Genomic DNA, 19,250 nt, shown 5'->3' with positions numbered 1-19,250 from the left:
CTGCATTGCAGAGTCTCTATACTATGTTTGCACTAGATTGTTGTCATGCTGTTTTACAAGGTTCTAAAAGATGCAAGTGAGGAAGAAAGATGAGCCAGTAAATGGGAGCAACTCCATCCTTCTCTCAGTCTTGTCTAATCATCTGAGAGCCAAAGCTGGTGTTTTTCCTAGAACCTCAGAAAACAATATACAGTAGGGCCCCACTCATACGGCAGGTTATGTTCCAGGCCCCCGCTGAAAAGCAAAAACTGCTGGAAAGTGGGGCCCTACTGTATTCCAGCCTCCGCACTCCAGCTGACAGCGATCAGCTGTAGCTTGTGAGCTCCTCGCACTATAGCTGACAGCGATCAGATGGAGTGCGGGGAGCTCACGTGCTATAGCTGATCGCTGTCAGCTGGAGCTCTCCATGCTACTGCTGATTGCCCCGCTGGTGCCGCCGTATTGGTGGAATGCCAAAAAGCGGAGCCCTACTGTATATAGAAAATATAGTATATAGAGAAAAGGGAGGGGCGAAGGAATTATTTCTCATATCTCCTTCCCCTCCTCACTCTGTTGTGGTCTCATGCTGTCCGGCAGGGCTCTTGTCAGTAACAAAATGGCTGCAGTGGTAGCAACTCTGCTGTTCAAGCAGAGGATAGAGGTGGAGGTGGCTGTTGCTGCAAAGACATCGCTCAGCTCAGAGAGCAGCCCAATCTTCTCCTCCTCCAAGCAAAAGCTTCATCTGAGGAGCCATTTCTGCTGCATCACTCAATAAATCCCTTATATCCCATAGAGCAGGGGGTCACCAACTCTTGACATCCTCAAGGCAACCCAGGCCATCCATCCATCATGTTGCTGCTCACCAGTCACTGCTGCTGGGGGTGGGCATTTGTTATGCCCCATGGATGGGTTTTCTTGATAGCTGGGGGAGAGGGAGGAGGAAGGAGCAATGGGATTGCCCTGTTCACAGTATTTCTCCTTCTCCCTGATTGCACTGTGTAACATACATAATGCTGTATAGGAGCTCATGATATACAACTAGCAACAGATATTTGAATAGGATTAATTCAATTACTTGTATTTTTCTAAACCTTGTATGGATTGCACTGGTGTTAGAATGGCAAACAATGAGCACATTTAATTTTGGAAGATGTTTCCCTGTGGGCGTTGGGAGTGTTATCAACAAAGCCCACATCTGCCTAAAAATAGTGGGTGGGGGCACATGTCCCATAATGTTACAGGAATTTTGGAAGCTGTTGAAGTTCTGAACCAGGGACAGGAGGTGGTAATGGATTGTTCAGATAGGCAAGATAGATGTACTTCCAGTCAGGAGAGATGAACTGTGGAATAGGGTTCAATATGTATTATTTGAGTAGGGTTGTAATCCCCTTGGAAAGTCAGGCTTGCAGCTTGAGTGCCCCAAGGTTTGGCTTTGTATCTGGATAATCATAGCTGTATGGGAGCCATAGCCAGGAATACCTTTGCTCTGCATCGGCTGATGTTTCAGTTGAACCTCTTCCTGGGGAAGCCAGCTCTGTCTATAGCAACACGTGCCTTAGTTCCATCCAGATTGGATTACTGCCCCGCACTTTGAACAGGGCTACCTCTAAAGACTCCTCAGAAGCTGCAGTTGGTCCGGAATGCAACAGAAAGCATGGTAGAGGGTGCATACTCATGGGGCCATGTTGCACCTATGCTGCACTGATTGCCAGCACTTCTGGATGCAATCCAAAGTGTATATGATTACCTTTAAAGCTCTAAATGTGTGGCCTGGCACACCTGAGGGATTGCCACCTCTTCCCTAAGACCAGTGAGAGAGGCCCTTCTCTCTGGTCCACCTAGGGTGGAGGTTTGACTGATGGAGACAAGAGAGGGCCTTTTCAGTGGCTGCACCAACATTGTGGAGCACTTTGTCCTATGAACTGTAAGTGACCCTCTCTTTGGTTGGTGAAGACATTTCTGTTCCTGCTAAATCTTGTGTTTTTTAAAAATGTGTTTTATCTGTGATTTCTGCCTCTGATGTGTTTTTAACGTATTTTATATGATATTGTGATTTTAAATTGTTAGCCACCCTGAGGAGTACGTAAGCACTAGAAGGGTGGTATAGGAACTTATATTTAAATAAATAAGCAATTTTGCAGCAGTTAAGAGCTGCCCTGCAAGCGATTATGTGTTGTCTTTTTGGAAGGAGGTTATTAAAAAATGCTGTTTTTTATGTATCTATGGAGTCACTGTATTTTTTTTAAAAAAAACTTTGCTGTTGAATATGCTCTTTTGATTTTTTTTTAAAGAATGTTTGTCCCAAACAGCATATGTCTTTTTCATTTCCTTGTTGAGGTGTTGTTGTTTGCCAAATCACTCTTTTATCTGATAAGCAGATTATGGTAAGGCTTCCTCAATAATATGATTACTTGAAAATGAGCTTATACATTTAATGACCAACAGATCATGCTTATATTTAGTACATTATTGTGATTTTATGTATGTTCTGATTTTATTATTTTATGTTGCTATAAATATTAAATAGCAACTAAATATGATGTATCCAACCTGGGTGAAGTTTAAAATTATTTCTGAAGTTTTGAAGCTGCCTTAGAATGTCTTGGACCAGTGGATTACTTAGCGCATACAGGCCTGCCCTTAGCATGTGCGGGGCCCGGGGCAAAAGCATAGTTGCTCCCCCCACATTCTTTCTCTCTCTATATATATATATTGAGAGAGAGAGAGAGAGACTTTATTTACGAATATACTGTACGTAATTATAATATTTACAATTATTTATAATCAAATTCACGCCTCTGTTGTCTTCCTCCCAGGTAAGTGTGTATTGGACTGCAGCCTTAAGAGATTTTTGAGTATTGGTCCTTTCAGATTGCCTTTTCTTAATTTCTCTCGCATTAGCAGAACAATTTCAGGCATGCTTACTCACAGTGAGTTCAACAGGGCTACTCTAAAAGATTGTGCATTGAACTGTAGCTTTAAAAAACTCTGCACAAAACATGGAGCCGGATCCTAGGCATTTTACTCAAAAGCAACCCCTAATGAGCTCAATAGGGCTTACTTCAAAGTGAGTGTGTAAAGGATTGCAAACTGAAGGGAAGCTGCACAAAACGTTCCTCTACAACCCTAGGCAAAGTTACTAGGGGAGGCAGGTCTGTCCAACTTTGGGGGAATTTCATTTGGAGTAAATAAGGTAAATAATAGAGTTTGGGGCAAAGATGTTGAATCTCTTTACCCCACCCAAATCACATGGGATTAATCTTCTGGAGTCCCTGTGTTTCGGGTTATTAAGAGTTATTTAGACAGGAACCAGAAAAAGCAAGAGTTTAAAAATATTTTCTTCTTCATTATTTGCGATTTAAGCTGGAGCATATTCAAGAGCAAGCCTGCAACATTTGCTGTAAGTCTTTCTCTCTCTCACACACACACATATGAAAGCTAGTGACGCTAGCTGAAGGCAAAAGCTACAGCAGAGCTTTTGCCATGTGAGGGGCTCCTAACGCAGCTCGCTTCAGAGGCCAGCTGAACTTCTCCTTGGATAGCCTCCCCCATTAGGATTACAATAGGATACCCTTCCAGATAACAGCCACGGCGATCCTTACCTAGGGGAAGTCACATCAGGAACTTTTACATCCGATTAACCGTGCTTTTCCGAAGCAAGGTGGTTTATACGGCTGCCGTCCTACCTAGTTTTGAGGGAGGGGGGCTGAGTTCCACTAAAATCAAGGGTCTTGCTTCTAGGAATGCCTAATCACATTGTCCACGATCCAGCCGAAATTAAATGACTTGTAAATCCCATTGCAGGCGCTGAACTTTCTCACTGCCAGTGGCGGCTTCAGCATGGCGGGTGGGCGGGCCCCTGTCCTGGGCGGAGAGAAAGAGAGTGAGCGAGCGCTGCGCTCTGCCTGGTGTGGCGAAGGCGAGCAGGCAGGGAGGGAGGAGCCGGCTGGTGAGCAGATCACCAAGCACGGGACCCCCAAAGCGTGGGGCCGGGGGCAACTGCCCTGCTTCCCGGTGCCTAGGGGCATCTCTGAGCGCATATTGTCTTCTCTGATTGGCAGCAGCTCTCCAAAAGCATAAACAGAAATCTGTCCTAGTCCTATGACTCTATAATTTGTCCCATAGATTTAACTTGGAATCTTGTGCATGAAAGGCATACCTTCTATCACTGAGCTTCAGCCATTGCCTATTTATATCAAGATTTCTATCCTACCTCTCGATAAATCCCCACCCCTTTTATATCCTGTCTTTCTTCCATCATGGAACTGAAGCCAGTATATATGTAGTTCCTAGGCAGTCTTCTATCCAGAATCAGACCTGAGCTTCAGCTAGGTGGCTGCCTCATGTGCCTTCAGATCAAAAGCTTGGGTACCCATGACTATGTTGCCATTATGGAGCATACATTTATCCTTTCTATATGCTTCCCAGAAGGGAAAAAAATCTAGATTTGGATAGTTGGCCCTAGTCAGCCTTAGTTTCATGTTCCTGGTGTGCATCACTTACTGTTGCCATCTATGTTAAGACTGCCATTGAAGCAGCATTCTTTTGCTCAAAACATTGGATTGCTCTAGTAGGGAAGTTCACATGCTTTGCATGCAGAAGAGCTCATATTCAGTCCCTGGCTTCTCTTGTTTAGAGAGATCCAGATCTCCTCAAGCATGGTTGGGAAATACCAATGCCTAAGATCTCAGAGAGCAGCAAGATGAATCAATAATCTTGTTGTAAGTCCGTATGTTTCATAAATAGCCATATGCTTACTTTTAACATGCTGAGGGTTTAGGATGGATATTCAAACCTACAGAGGTTTTATTTCAGACCAGTGCAATTGAAACAAACTATTTTAGTGGACAAATGATACTGATCATCTGTATAGGGAACTGTATAGTCAACACAAAGCCCCACTGTCATTGCACCTAAAGGCTTCAGGGAACTGGTAAGCATGAAGGTCTTGAATAGGTCAGGGCTACTTCTGGAGAGAGTCACTCATGAGCTGCTGGACAAGTCCCCATGTGGAGCTGAGCATGCTCAGCCCATCCTCTGGGTCTGAATCTAGGAGCTGTAGACCTCCCTCCTCCTCTATACCTTCTGGTAGATGCCAGAAGCTATGCTGGGGAAGGGGCATAGCTCAGTGCTTTGCATACAAAAGGTCCCACGTTCAATCCCCACCATCTCCAGGTAGGGCTTGGAGAGACCGCTGTCTGAAATTCTGGAGAGCTGATGCCAGTCAGCGTAGACAATACTGATCTAGATGCACCAATAGTCTGACTCGGTATAATACAGTTTCCTGTGTTCATACGCACAGTTCCTCCTCAGTCCAAGGACAGGAGTTAAGGAGGGTAGGGTAGAACGTAGGCTTTGGTGGGAAATGAGCCCTAAGGCTGAGACTCTTAAGACTGTGTATGTGCACTTACAGTTAAACTTTATAGGCTGCTTAACTGCCCTCCAAAGGTTTCTGAAAGTGGCATACAACACCCTGATAAAAATATAAAATGCTTGGGACAATCAAACAATAAAAACAAGTGTATCAGTCCTAGCAAACAAAATATGAGAAGCATAAAAACCAAATCAGCGGCCCGAAACAACCATCATCAAAGGGAGATAGATACCTGGTAAGAAAAAGCAAAACTACTCATCATTGGTTGTACTTTGATGATACACTAAGGTTTGAGCAAACCATAGTGTGCCGCATTTGGACACAAGCAGACTATAGTTTGCTTGAGAGCCAGAATTTTCTATTCTGCTCCCCTTATGTAAGGAGGGGATCCTAATGGTGACTGCTGGTCATTCCTGTTTCTTCAAGCAATGGATTTGTAGATTGCCTGAAAGTGGCAATTATTTAATAAGGCAGAGAAATTCCATAATTGCCTATTTAGCTTCCCTTCAGATTGTTTACAATTTATTTTAGACCAAGATATTTGCTGTTACTTACAGAGCAATTTTGCAATACTGTAATACGTCACCAGACAGCCCAGGGCTTTAACTAGAACAGAAGTAGGTGGTTTTTTTTTCAACCCAAGGGCTGAAACCTTCCAAGTAGGACCAGAGCCAAAAGCTAACAAAACAATGAATGTAAATTTTACATTTGTACAGAAGGAGAATCTCTACACATATTCACACACTCCACTCTGTACTATTCAGACAAGCAAGAGGTATCATCAGAGTTCAAGGACACGTTTTAGTCTGGCAAAATCACTATGGGTTTGACCTGGGGAGAGTTTCAAAGGCCAGATAGACAGACCTGGAGGGCAGCATTTGGCCTGAGCTTCTGCACCCCTGAACTAGAAATATACTGATATTGTTTGCATGTCACAATAAACCCTGGTTAGTGGGCTATCATGAATGCGCAAATTCCTCCTGCTTTTCTTATGCCTACTAGCAAGTGGAGCAACAAACAAAGATCCTTGTCTTGGACCAGGGATTATGGTTCATTTTGCTCTAAACAAATGAAGCCAAGCTTTGTTCTTGGTTTCCCAATTGTGGTTTGTTTGAATGAAACTAATCAGTCCCTGATTTGGGCGCAATGTTAATCCAAGGATGCAGTTTGCATATTTATGGTGTCTAGCTCCAAATCCTTAACACAGATTGTAGAAATAATGCTGGAACATAAACATTTGACAAATAGATTAAGTAATCAGTTTGCAGATATGGTGTGAATGAGCAGCATACCTACACTTTCCACTACATTTTGAATAGTCTTCGCATATCTTCTAGTCATGAGATCTTGCTACCTAAACAGGATGTTTGGAATTCAGTGGTAAACATTCTTATCAAGCAGCAAGCAGAACTGTTCGTGCTTTATTGTTCTGATTTGTGATTGTTTGCAATTCCTTAAAAATGTCTGTATATAATGTCTAGTGTTTCTAAGTAACAAAAATATAAATTTGTTTTGGAAATTGGTTTTTGAATAGTTAATACAGGAATACCCCGCATTAACGTACGCAATGGGTCCAGAGTGAGTACGTAAACCGAAAATGTATTTAAAGTGAAGCACTACCTTTTTTCAATTGCGCCACCACTGTGCCACCTCTCCTTCACGCGGAGCCTCAGAGCCACGCGCTAAAGCCTCTGCTGCTGCACCGCCACGCCTCTGCGTCTCCCAGCTGATCGTAATCGTGCCTCCCAGCTGATTCGCGGTTGCGCTATCGCGTCTCTTTCCACCCCCCTACACACCGAAAGAACAGGCCACAACCAAAGGTTTAGCATCCGTTCTTGCGAAGCGAGCTTACGTAAACAGGGGAATGGTGGCGTATGGAGTATGTCCGTACTTGCGAGTGTCCGTAAAGTGAAGGTACGTATAGCGGGGTATTCCTGTATCCTTATTTCCAAGATTTTTAACAACATAGTTATGAGACAGGATATAAATCGCAATACAGATAGCAATATGCAAATAACCGCTCTCCTTTACTGCATTGCTGTCAAGTACTCTGCCAAGTCTGTTACCAAGTCTAAACATGCTAGCAGGCAGTTAAAAGCTAGTCGAGCTCACTACGTGTCCATTCAGGTGTTCGCTGCTGTCGCAGACATGGAGCCATTGTCAGAGATGGCTGCTGGTGGTCAACAGAAGTTGGTGACTCTGTTTTACTTCCCGTCGGTGTCCTCAGATGAGGAATATAGTGGTTTCCCGACAAACCTCCAGTCATTCTGGTAACTAGTGGCCAAGAGTTCCAGCTCCAGCAGTTCCAGAGCGCCACTCCTCTGTGTACTCAGGTCAGGTTGCCTTTGCATCAGGCTCTTGGTTTTGGATCCATCCTTCCCAGGGACTTCAGTCCACAATCAGTTCTGCTTCTTTTCACCAATCTGGGCTGCCTATCACTACAACTGTCACCTCTCTCATTCAGCACAGGTCCTGCTCTTGGGTTTCCAGTTGGCCCCTGACTTCGTGGCTGTCCTGCCCAAACTCGAATAACTCAGACTCAGACACGGGGTTTTCTTTTATTGTAGTAAGAGACAGTTTCAATTCAGTACACTGAATTCAGTACACTACGGCTTACTCAAAACTCAGCATCTCTCTAGGTCTAACTAGGCACAAATTGGTGGCAGTAAAACTCAGTAACTACTCCCCCGCCAGCTTAAGTAAGGCTGGGCGGGCACCCAGCTTGCGTGTGCCAACTGTCACTGTTGGCAGCATGCACGCAGGCGAAGACTCCGCCACAACTGTGTCTGTTGAATCTCCTGCTGCATTGTCCTCCTGGTGTGAGGCGAAGCCTCCGTCACCATTCTGTCTTCCCCCTCCAAGGGAGGAGGGCTACTTGCTGGTGATACAGGTGCAGGGAGAGGTGAAGTGTCAGTCTGGGAAACAACCAGCTGGTCAGGTTGACTCTCCACAGGGGTATCTGGAGTTGCTGGGGTTGAACTGTCAGTCCAGAGCTGGGGCGCTTTCTGAACCCCACTCCCTGCTTGGCCTTTCACCGGCTCGAACATCCCACTCTTAAGTCCTCCTCCTCTGCTTCGTTCTTGTCTGTCCACCCTCTCTAGCAGGGTTCACAACATCCCCCCCTCCAGCAGGGCTCACAATAGAGGTTCAACTGAAGAATGCCCTATTAAGCTCACTTTCAGCAGAACTAAGGAGGCCAGTCCCTTCAAAGCACTCTACTACCATGGTCTCCTGCTCAGTCCCAAATCAGGTCCTCCTCTCTACATCATTGATCTGAGGAACATTGCTCTGCTTGAACCAATCCCTTTGACATTCTCAGAGGTAGAGCCCTGGACCAAGGGGTGGGCCCCTTAGATCCATCTGTCCTGCCTTATGGGGATGTGGACTTCTGGAGTGTTGAGTCAGGTGTGGAAGAGGATACTTCCTATTTCCTCTTTGAGTCAGTTGACTTCCTGCCCCTATTTCACAGGACTCTGGACACACTGGGACTGGAGTCAACTCCTTCAGAGCCTACCCCACCCTTGGTAAAGGGCGCTAAGGTTTTGAAGGCTCCCAGATCTGCTGTCCATGCTTTTCCAGTTCTGGATCCACAGGACAAGTTAGCTAAGGGTGAATGGGCTCGTCCTCTACATGCTCGACAGACTTTAGTGGCTGCAAATAAGTTCTATTCCTTGTACCCTGACTTTATGAGCATCTTGAAAGTCTGGCTGTGGATCTGCCAATTTCAAACTTGCTCTCCAAATTTCTCCTGCCCAAGGAAGGGGATTCTCAACCTAAGGTGTTGGAGAATTCTTCTCCTTGGGATCTTTTACTGGAGGTCCTTGAATAGAAAATATCTGAGGACACAGGCTTGGAGCAAATAGGTAGGCTTTTATTCTTTACAAGCATATGCAGGGTCAGCCTCCCAGAAACATCCAAGAGAGACTGCATTGAGGCACTGTGTGCAAGCTCTTTTATAGAGTACAGTTACAGCATGTGACAGTGATTTCACCAATCTCATCACATTCCTCCTCTCTACAATCGTTCCAAACCAATCAGAAACTCCAGTGCTGATTCCAAGATTCTGTGCATCTCATTAATGTGACCATTATCCTACTGTCTTAAAAGACTAATGGATTTTGAGACTAGTTGGAACAGTTACTACTGTGAATATGTTTTCAAGCATACCCAGTACATTCTGTACACCATTGTTGCATTGTTTCTGATCAGTCAGGCTGACCCAGGTACATCTGGAAATATTTTAGACAAGTTCCCTGAGTTAAGCTTGGGAACTCAACTCAGGGTGTTTATGAATGTATGAGCATCCCCCTGTTCTATTCCTTTGCCATAGGGGTTCTTATGTCCTTATACTTTCCCATCTCCTTACTTATAAAATACATAGTTCAAGAGAGGGGATTATTTGAGAAACTTGAGCTTCATCTTGAAGTCACACAGGAAAAGGAGAAGACTGGATAACTTTGGTTAACTAGTATCCTTCAGCCTCAGAAACATAGAGGCAGGCAAGCAGACCATCTCAGATGTACCCTTTTCTTTATGAAAACACACTTATAAAGTTGTAAATTTAATACACTGGATTGTTTTAAAATCATTATTAAAATCTCACTATTTCTCTTCATTAAAACATTTGGTTATGCTATAAAACTTTTCTCCTTTAGATGCCATTCAAGAATCAAACATTGGCAATCCCAGCTTCTCACAATTTAAACGCTCCTTGATTCTGAACAATAAAGTAATTAATTTTCTGCATCGGCCGGGTCTTGGCAAAGAACCAGAAGGTCCCTATGACCGCTGCTGTTTGCAACAGGTTTTCTTGCTTTCAGATCTGAATTAAATGCTAAGAGTCTGGGTTCTCTATAAGCATGAATCTCAGGGCCCCAATAGGCCTGAAGTTCAATATATAACTCCTTACGATTATAAAAGAAATGTGCCTTCTTAATATCTATGATTATATATGTGTGGATATATAGAATTCCCCATTAAAGGATCCATCTGAATGGAGGTTGGATTTTGCCTTTTGGAAGAACCATGATGCCACAGCCTATTCCATTTGAGCCGCATGCACTGTGTCCTTATTCACTAGAGCTTCCATGATGTGGCTGGACAACCTCTTGGATGATCTGGATCCTGATCCCGTTAGGTGAGGAAAATCCTTGTCAAATTATACAAGGTGGCTGCCTTTGTGGGTGATGCCACCTTGGATATGACCCAGTTCGCAGCCCGCACTATGTCAGGTGTGGTGTGGTGATGCTGTGGCTCCATCACTTGGAGGCTGATAATATCGCCAGGATCAGTCTCTCCACAGTCCCGTATACTGGTACTGTGCTTTTCAGTGAGGAGGCACTCAAGTCAGTGTTAGTAGACCCTAAGGAAAAACAAAAGCTAGTCCTGCCTACCAATAAGGAGGATCACTTGCTTTTCAGTAGATTTGCCCCATACTACTCTCTCCAGCCCTTTGGGGGAGTGTGGCCAGGAATTAGGGGCCGTGACTTCCATGCTTTGAGGGGTTCTTTGTTAAAGCAGCGCTTCCATGGTCAGACCCAGGACCAAAGAAGGGCAGGTCAGTCCTCCACTTACGGATGATGGGGTTGTTCACACTGTCAGTACTGACACCATTCCAGTGGGGGACAGATTGCTTCATTTTTCAGACGCCTGGCAACAGTTGACTGTGGACTCCTGGTAAGAGATCTAATTTTCTCTAGCTATGTGATAGTTTCATTATCCTTTCCCAAACAAGTTTCTTCCCTTCCCTCTTTCCCGATCTCTGGAGAAGCTGGCCATGATGGGGGAAGCCATTCGCCACCTTCAGGACATACAATCTATGCAGTCAGTGAGTTCACAACAGGCTTACCAGGGCATCTACTCAACTCTATTTGTGGTCCCCAAGAAAGACTTTTCATTGAGAGCAATCCTAGATTTAAAATGTCTCAACAAGTTTGTGAGGTACCAGTGCTTCAAAATGAAGTCCCTCTCTTCTGTTGTGAAAACAGTCCAACAAAGAGATTTCTTATCATGCATTGATCTGACAGAGGCCTATCTGCATGTGCTCATATATCCACCTCACAGATGCTTCCTGAGGTTCACTTACAGCCAGTCACACTTCCAGTACTGGGCCCTCTTGGTTGGCCTCTCATCTGCTCTGAGAGTATTTACGAAGGTGATGGTTACCCTGGTGGCTCATCTTCATCTCTGGGGTATGGTATGGGCAGGCAGCTTATATTGGGCTACAGCCCACATATACTGTAATCTCACAGCCCTGCAAGACCATGGTTCCTGGTCAACCTAGAGAAGAGTCAGCTGTCTCCATTCCAGAGAATCCAGCACCTGGGAGCCATACAGGACACAGCTCAATCCATGGTAAATATGTCCCCAGAACGCATTTTGGCAATCACAGATATGGCATGCCTTATGTTGTGCCTCGTGGTGGCTGATAACATGATACTTGAGAAGGTTTTGGGTCTGTTCGTGTACATCATTCAGATTTGATGGACCCGGCATCATATCAGACCGCTCCAGTGGAATCTTTTACTTTTCCAGCTGGATTTAGCCAGTTTTGGGCACAGCAGACTTCATCTCTCCCTCTCCCTCTGTTATTGCCCCAGAATCTTCATACAGGTTCTCCGTTCCACAAGCCAGTCTGGACTGTGATCATGACAGATGCCAGCCTGCTTGGCTGCCCCGCCCCCCCGCAATTCCTACTTTGTCCAAGGCCCCACAGTATAAACTAGTTGGAATTAAGAGCGATCCGTCTCGCTTTGCTTCATTTTCATTGCCAGTTTCATTTAACCAATGTTTTAGTCTGAACTGACGACGTGTGAAATCACATCTGAACCAGCAAGGGAGCACACGTTCATGGAGTCTTCAGGCAGAGGCCACCTTCATTTCCAATTCAGCAGAGCTGTCCTTGAGGGCAGAATATCTCAAGGGCGAGTTGAATGTTGCAGCGGACTGGCTCAGCAGGTGGCTGGTGGTTCTAGGGGAGTGGAAACTACATCCCAACATATTTCATTAGCTGCAATGTCAGTTCGCTCATCTGAGTGTAGACCTCTTTATCTCAAGCAACAACACTCAACTTCCCTGGTTGTTCTCAAGATACCTAGATGTCAATGTGGAGTTGGTTGACGCACTTCTGGACCGTAGTCTGGAGGGTCTACTTCCTGCCTTCCCACCAGTCCCATTGCTCAGTGAGATGTTGAGGAAACTTCAGCAGGAACAGGCTGAACTGGTGCTTCTCACTCCTTACTGGTCATGTCGGCTGTGGTTCTTTGATCTCTTGAGTCTGTTGGTAGGGATACCATGGAGACTGCTGACATGGCTGGATCTTCTAGCACAGGGGCCCATGTGGCATCCAGATCCCAAGTGGCTGAATCTGACAGCCTGGCATTTGAGCAGCGCCAGTTGACTCGACTGGGGTTCTCCCAAGAGGTCATCGATACAGTGCTCGCTTCTAGGCTGTTTTCTACCATCCAAGTCTAGCAAAGTACGTGATCCAAGTTTTCCAGTTGGTGCATTTCCCAAGGTTTTCCACCTTCCATGACCACTGTGCAAGAAGTTCTGGACTTTCTCCATATGGGGTTGAGGACTGTGCTGAGGCCGAATACCTTGTGTCGTCAGGTCTCCACCATTTCTTCTATTTTATTGGTCACACCATTGCATGTCTCCCTTGGCTCACACCCATTGGTCAAGTGGTTTCTGAAGGGAGCTGCTTTGCTTTCACCACCAGTGCTTCAGCGATTTTTGTTTGTTTGTTGTTGTTGTTGTGCTTTCTGTTGTTTGTTTGTACATGTTTTTGTGATTTTTTCTATGATATATTGTATTTTACCTTGTTTGTTCACCGCCCTGAGAGCTGTTCTGTGAAGGGCGGTCTATACATTGAAATAATAATAATAATAATAATAATAATAATTCCCCACCTGGAACCTATCCGCAGGTGTTGCAGACCCTGCAATGGCGCCCCTTTGAACCTCTTAGGATTGTCCTGTTATGAATTTTGTCTTTCAAGGGTCTTTTTCTCATGGCCAGTACTTTTGCAAGGCGAGTGTTGGAATTGGGAGCTCTGTTCTTGGGTAGCAAACTGTGTACATTTCATAAGGATTCAGTCTTCTCACGCACTGACCAATTGTCTAGGCCTAAGGTTAGTTTTCCATCGTAACCAGGATGTTATTCTGCCTTCCTTTTGTCCCATCCCAGCACATCCTCTGGAGAAGTGCTGGCATTCCCTGGATGTTCACAGAACTTTAAAAGTTTATCTGGCCCACACAAGACATCCAGATGACGGAGTCATTGTTTGTTTCCTTTCATCCTAGGACTTTAGGTAAAAAGGTTTCCAGTTTTACTTTATCCTGCTATTTGCGGGCCTGTATTGCTCTGGCATATGAGTCCCTCTAGCTCCCAGTACCCTGTAATATCACAGCACATTCTATTAGGCCTGCAGCAACTTCAGCTGCATTTGCCATTAATGCCTCTCTTGGGGATATCTGTAGAGCTGCCATTTGGTCCACTCCAGACTCCAAACACTATTAAATAGATTGTTTTGCCTCTACTGGTGCCTCCTTTGGGAAATGGGTTTTGCAACAAGTGGTAGCTCAAGTTTAGGCAGCTGGGGTGCACCCTCCCTACTGAGACTGCATTGGTACATCCCACCTGATGGCATGCTACCTAGGGGAAACAGACCTTTCATTTGAGACCAATAGTCTGTTCTAAAATGTATTTAGTGGGGAATTAAACCCTTCTTGTTATTTCCAGCAAAACATTTGTTTTTTTCTTTCTCCTTGATCTCCATTCAGCTTCTCATTTGAATTTCCCATATACTCCCCATTTGATTTCTTTTGTGTTGTGTACTTGAGATGGAAAGCCTACATGCGACAACTTGGTCTATTTTGTTTTACATACAGTATCTAGGAATTGTAGGTGTTAAAATTTAGACCAAACGGAATATGATTATTTACATGTTCTGTTCCTCAGGATTACATTGAAAGACACAAGAATGCTCTTTAGAGAGTATTCAACACAGAGGTGCAATATATGGCATGCTGGAGCTATAAAACGTGGTTGCACCATAAAGAACAGGCAGTGGAACAGTTTCTGTAATTCTTCTTATGTGCAGGCTATCCATATGCATTGCAAATAACTTAAAAGCCATGAGACATTCATGTCAGAATTGAGCTTCACCAAAACTATTCTCCCCCGCCCCCACACCATATGTTTATGATGTTTATAGATTTATTCTTGTCATTTACAGGAGCGGTTGAGAAATGGAATCCCTTTGACCAGCCAAGAACCTCTAAATGATCAATATAGTAAGTGTGAAGGACAGAATTGGGATTTGTGGCTGCACAAGTCTTGGCTCTGTTGGCAATATGGGTAGCTTGCAGATGCGGCGTCCAGATTGGGTGGCTGCAATGGTGTTAGTGCTTGCATGCTGTACTTTATTATTATTATTATTATTATATTATATTTATTAGTCGCCCATCTGGCTGGTTACCCAGCCACTCTGGGCGACGTACAAGAAAAATACATAAAACATTAAAACATTAAAATTTAAAATACCAACAGTAAAACTTAACCCATCCCAAAGGCCTGCCTGAAAAGCCAGGTCTTCAAAGTCTGGCGGAAGCTCATCATAGAAGGGGCATGGCGGAGGTCATTTGGGAGAGAATTCCACAGGGTGGGGGCCACTATTGAAAAAGCCCTTCCCCTGGTCCTCACCAGTCTAGCTGATTTAACTGGTGGGATCAAGAGAAGGTCTTCTGAGGCTGATCTTGTTGAGCGGCATCCCTGCTGATGCTGGAGGCGCTCCTTCAGATAGACTGGTCCAAAACCGTATAGGGTTTTAAAGGTCAAAACCAACACCCTGAATTTGGCTCGGAAGCAACCGGTAACCAGTGTAGCTCCTTTAGCACTGGAGTGATGTGATCATGCCGGCGGCTGTCTGTAAGCAGACGAGCCGCTGCATTCTGTACCAGTTGCAATTCCCGGACCGTTTTCAAGGGTAACCCCACGTAGAGCGCATTACAGTAGTCTAGGCGAGAAGTGACCAGGGCATGTACTACTGGTGGGAGCAGATGGTTGTACTGTCATTAAATGTTGGAAGTCTCATGAGAATGATATAGGAGCATTCAGTATGTGTGAGTTCTAGAGGCCCACATATAGAGGCTTGCCAGAAGGAGGAAAAAGTGCATATGGAGTGCATAAGGGCTGATATCCCAAGGGGTGGGTTGTAAAATTGTCTTCAGCTCACGAAATTCCCCATTTCCCTGGTAAGGGACCATAACTCAGTGGCGGAGCACGTTTTGCATACAGAAGGTCCCAAAACCAGTCCCTGGCATCTCCAGGTAGGGTAAGAAAAGACTTTGAAATCCTGGATTGCTGTCATCAGTCATTGTGGACAGTACTGAGCTAGATGGACCAATGATCTGATTTAGTGTATAACCACTTCCTATGTTATGAGGAGGTGGGTCAGGATGCAATCAGTTTGGGTGTTCAAGCTCATGCCACTTCTGGGATAGATCCTTCATTACTTCCCTGTCATAACATGCATGTTTTATGTGCAGCACTCTTTAAATGTGAACTCTGACTTACTATGACTTGACACCGTATACTGTGTAGCACTGTTTTTTAACAGATTATAACTTATGTTGTTGGTATTATGCTAGTTCTAATCCCAGACCTTTCCCCCCCCCCTTTACAGTCTTTAGGCCGATCTCAGCATCTGCAAAGCTCTACATTAACCCTCATGCAGAAATAGAACTACAAACTCCTAAGATTGATGGGAGCATGGAAATCCAGACCATTGCTGTTGAACTGACCAAGCCACAGGTAAGAAGACTTGCAACTTTATGACCTTATTTTAAACTTTTGCCATTATCTTTAGTCACTTGCATAGGGCTATGGTTAGGGTTTCTTGCTCATTTTGTAACTTTTGTAAGCAATCCTGGAAGGATGTATATGAGGACAAATGCCTGATAAAGCTCCATAGTTAAATACCTGATAAAGCTCAGTCCAGTTATATAACTCTTTCAGTTTCTGGAGGCAAGATATAATAGAACCCATTTTCCTGGGCAGATTTGGTGTAAGGAATGTATTGATCCCAACTGAGGTTTGCTGTATTTTGATATAGGACTTCTATATTCTGGGACAACATAACTCTCTATCAGATGCCAGGGACAAATGCTAGGTGATGGCCATATCTTTTTTGCTTTACAGAAAAGGGATATTTGTGTGTCTCTGTTGGTGGCAGAGGATTAAACTAAATTGACATTTGTCTTGTTTCTACTAGGACAGTCTTTACTTTCATAGTTCAATGCTTGAAATAGTGATTCCCTGGTGTTAAGATACCATGTCCTACTTCATTTGTTTAGTACCTTAGTGTGATTGACCTTCTGGAGTCCATTGATAATATGGTTCGAAATGCCCCATACAGAAAGTACAAACCAGAGATTCCACTACATAAGAATGCCAAAGAATGGTAAGTTGGAAGCCTTACTGTAGTTGTTGTTGTTTTTAATCTGGTAACAGGGTTAACGTCAAGATAGCTGTCCTGAGTAATGAAGATAATTAGTTGACAACATTCCGAAGTGTAATTTACACAGGTTGTCAAACAGAAATCCTGTACGTGCTGTGAGCGTCCACTGCCATACATACAGTGTAACCTGTGCGAAAATTGGTACCGTGTGTTCAGAGGAAGAATCAGAATTGCTCTTTAGTTACTAGGTTGCTTATGGTCTTTTTACATTTTTTCAGAAGCAAGCTTTAAGAAGCGGAAATACATCTGTACTCTTTCTTTTGTTATCTTGCCTGTCTTAAGATTGCTCGGTTGGCTTATCAAAACAAAACTCCAACACATAGAAAGCAATTTCCCCACCTTCTAGCCCAAAGTTCTTCAGCCTTGAATCCCCAGCAGTTGTTGGAGTACAACTCCCATAACCTCTGGCCACTGGCTAAGCTGGCCAACACTGCTTTAGTCAGCTCTCGGTACCCTCCCTCTCACAATGTGCGCCTCACGTGGTTTAGCCCATATTCTGCATGTGTCAAATGGCAGCTGTAGCCAGTCCTTTCTCGCCCCCACTCTTTTTTATTTGAGCATGTAAAATCGGCATGTCTTCATTTAATATTTTAGAAAATCTGTAAAGAACCATTTTTTTTAAATGTCATGGCACCTCTTGGAATAATGCAACTTGAGCTGCGTTTGAATCTCTTTCACATACAGCTCCAGTCCCAGTTTCCCTCCAAGCTGTCTTCGTTTCAGCAGCTCAATGTAGAGAAAAATGTTTTGCTTGCTGCTGCAAATATTCTGCCAACCCCTGTTCTGTAGCATTTATTTCATGTTCAGTTTCTCATCTATTTTCACAGGTACTGAAAAAGTAATTGTGTTTGGGTTTTTTGCAGGTGGAAATATGCAGGAAATAGTATCCTTGAGGTTCATATTAGACGATACACCCGCATGTGGTCATGGAGTAACATAAGACATCACAGGCAGCTTCTAAAAAGTTACAAAAATATTTATAAAAGCAAACTGACACAAACCAAAGTCTCAGAAGAAACTCAGAAACAGATGCAGGTATTTGGTGTGATTCTAGAAGGGAAGCATTTGGTAGTTTAAATGGAATGTAAAAACTAGTCATCCAGAAAATGTACTGCTATAATGATTATCTGTTTTATAAGTAAAGCTCTGCTTATTTGCCTGTTGGCAGTGGAGGACATGCTATGTTAGGGATGATGCCTCCACTGGATTGACAGGCAGGGTCCAGAATCTTTTGCGTCCTCTCCAGGGGGAGGAGTCGTACCACCCCTGAGGCCGACCCCGCCTGTGGCCGATGACAGTTGGGTTCCTTCAGATTGCTAAATAACCCTGAATTATCTCCTTAATTTCTTTTGCTTTGTGAGTTTGTTCCTCTCCTTTCCCCCATCCCTGTGGGTGTGAATGTTTTTTTCTTTTAATTCCATCCCTTCCTTGTTATTTTTTGCCTCATTTCTGTGTTTGCATGGCTACACACAGGGAAGGGATTTTGGAGGAGGTTCGTTTTTCCCTTCCTTTCTTGGGATTTTTCTTCTTTGACCTTTTCTGATTTTGGCCTCATGATGGACTTGGGAACAGAGACTTGATTATGAGTACCTGCAGGGTCCATGGCGGCTGCCAGGGTTTGCCCTGTGCTTCTTCGGCCAGCCTTTCACTGCTGTGAGAAGTTTCTGTGACTGCAGGATTGTCGTTTCCTTCGTTCCTTCAGCAGCTGAGAACGTGCTTTTTACAAGGCTACTGGGGCTTCCCATTTTGCCTTGTGGGCTATTTTGAAATGGGAGCATTGTTTCCCTGAGCGGCTTTGGCCATTCCATTCAGTAGTGCTCTGGGCGGTTTCAGCCATCTTACTATTAAGTCCATGATTTAAAGACGGTTGAGGGAACAAGGCGGGAGTGCTATTTTGTTTTGAGTGGTCACGGCCATTTCTATTTGGAGTGCTCTCAGCGCTTATGGCTGCTTCATTGAGGTACTGCCATTCACAGTAGCCTTATTAGGGGATGGGTGACTACTGCACCGCTCTGGTCCCAAGCAGATTTGCCTGTTTTCCCCTTTCATCTTCAGTACTAGCTTTATAGTGCTGTCTGACTGCTAACACTCCAGTTCAGTCAGTCAGCAGCTGCCAGAGAGTGTTGAGGCAGGATCCCTCATTACTGTCTGAGAGGAGTGCACCTCAGTGAATTCCTGCCTTTTTTTAGTGTTATTGGAGTAGCAGGAGGACCTTCCTTACTTATGGCTTCTCCAACCAGCAATTCTGTCTGTCAGCATGTTTGTGACAGGGAGGGGGACATTTTTTGGTGGATGTTTCCCTTCTTTTCCAGTGATCACAATGTGGGGGCTAGCACTGGCTCTTTGCAAATAGAGGCTGTGTCTTTCCCCTCAGAA

At 44.4% G+C, this 19,250-nt stretch overlaps 1 protein-coding gene across 2 annotated transcripts in view; it reads left to right on the top strand.

Annotated features, from left to right (window-relative positions):
* VPS13C (vacuolar protein sorting 13 homolog C) overlaps nucleotides 1-19,250 on the top strand; it is a 225,398-nt gene that overhangs the window by 39,904 nt on the left and 166,244 nt on the right. For both annotated transcript variants that reach the window (XM_061595881.1, XM_061595880.1), the window contains exons 10-13: nucleotides 14,592-14,649; nucleotides 16,041-16,168; nucleotides 16,711-16,817; nucleotides 17,738-17,909. In XM_061595881.1, coding sequence (XP_061451865.1) covers nucleotides 14,592-14,649; nucleotides 16,041-16,168; nucleotides 16,711-16,817; nucleotides 17,738-17,909 — 465 coding nt within the window. The remainder of the gene's footprint in view (nucleotides 1-14,591; nucleotides 14,650-16,040; nucleotides 16,169-16,710; nucleotides 16,818-17,737; nucleotides 17,910-19,250) is intronic.

Source organism: Rhineura floridana, chromosome 14 (genome assembly GCF_030035675.1).
Source record: "Rhineura floridana isolate rRhiFlo1 chromosome 14, rRhiFlo1.hap2, whole genome shotgun sequence".
Classification (NCBI taxonomy): Eukaryota; Metazoa; Chordata; class Lepidosauria; order Squamata; family Rhineuridae; genus Rhineura; species Rhineura floridana.
This window is presented reverse-complemented; position numbering and strand designations above follow the sequence as displayed.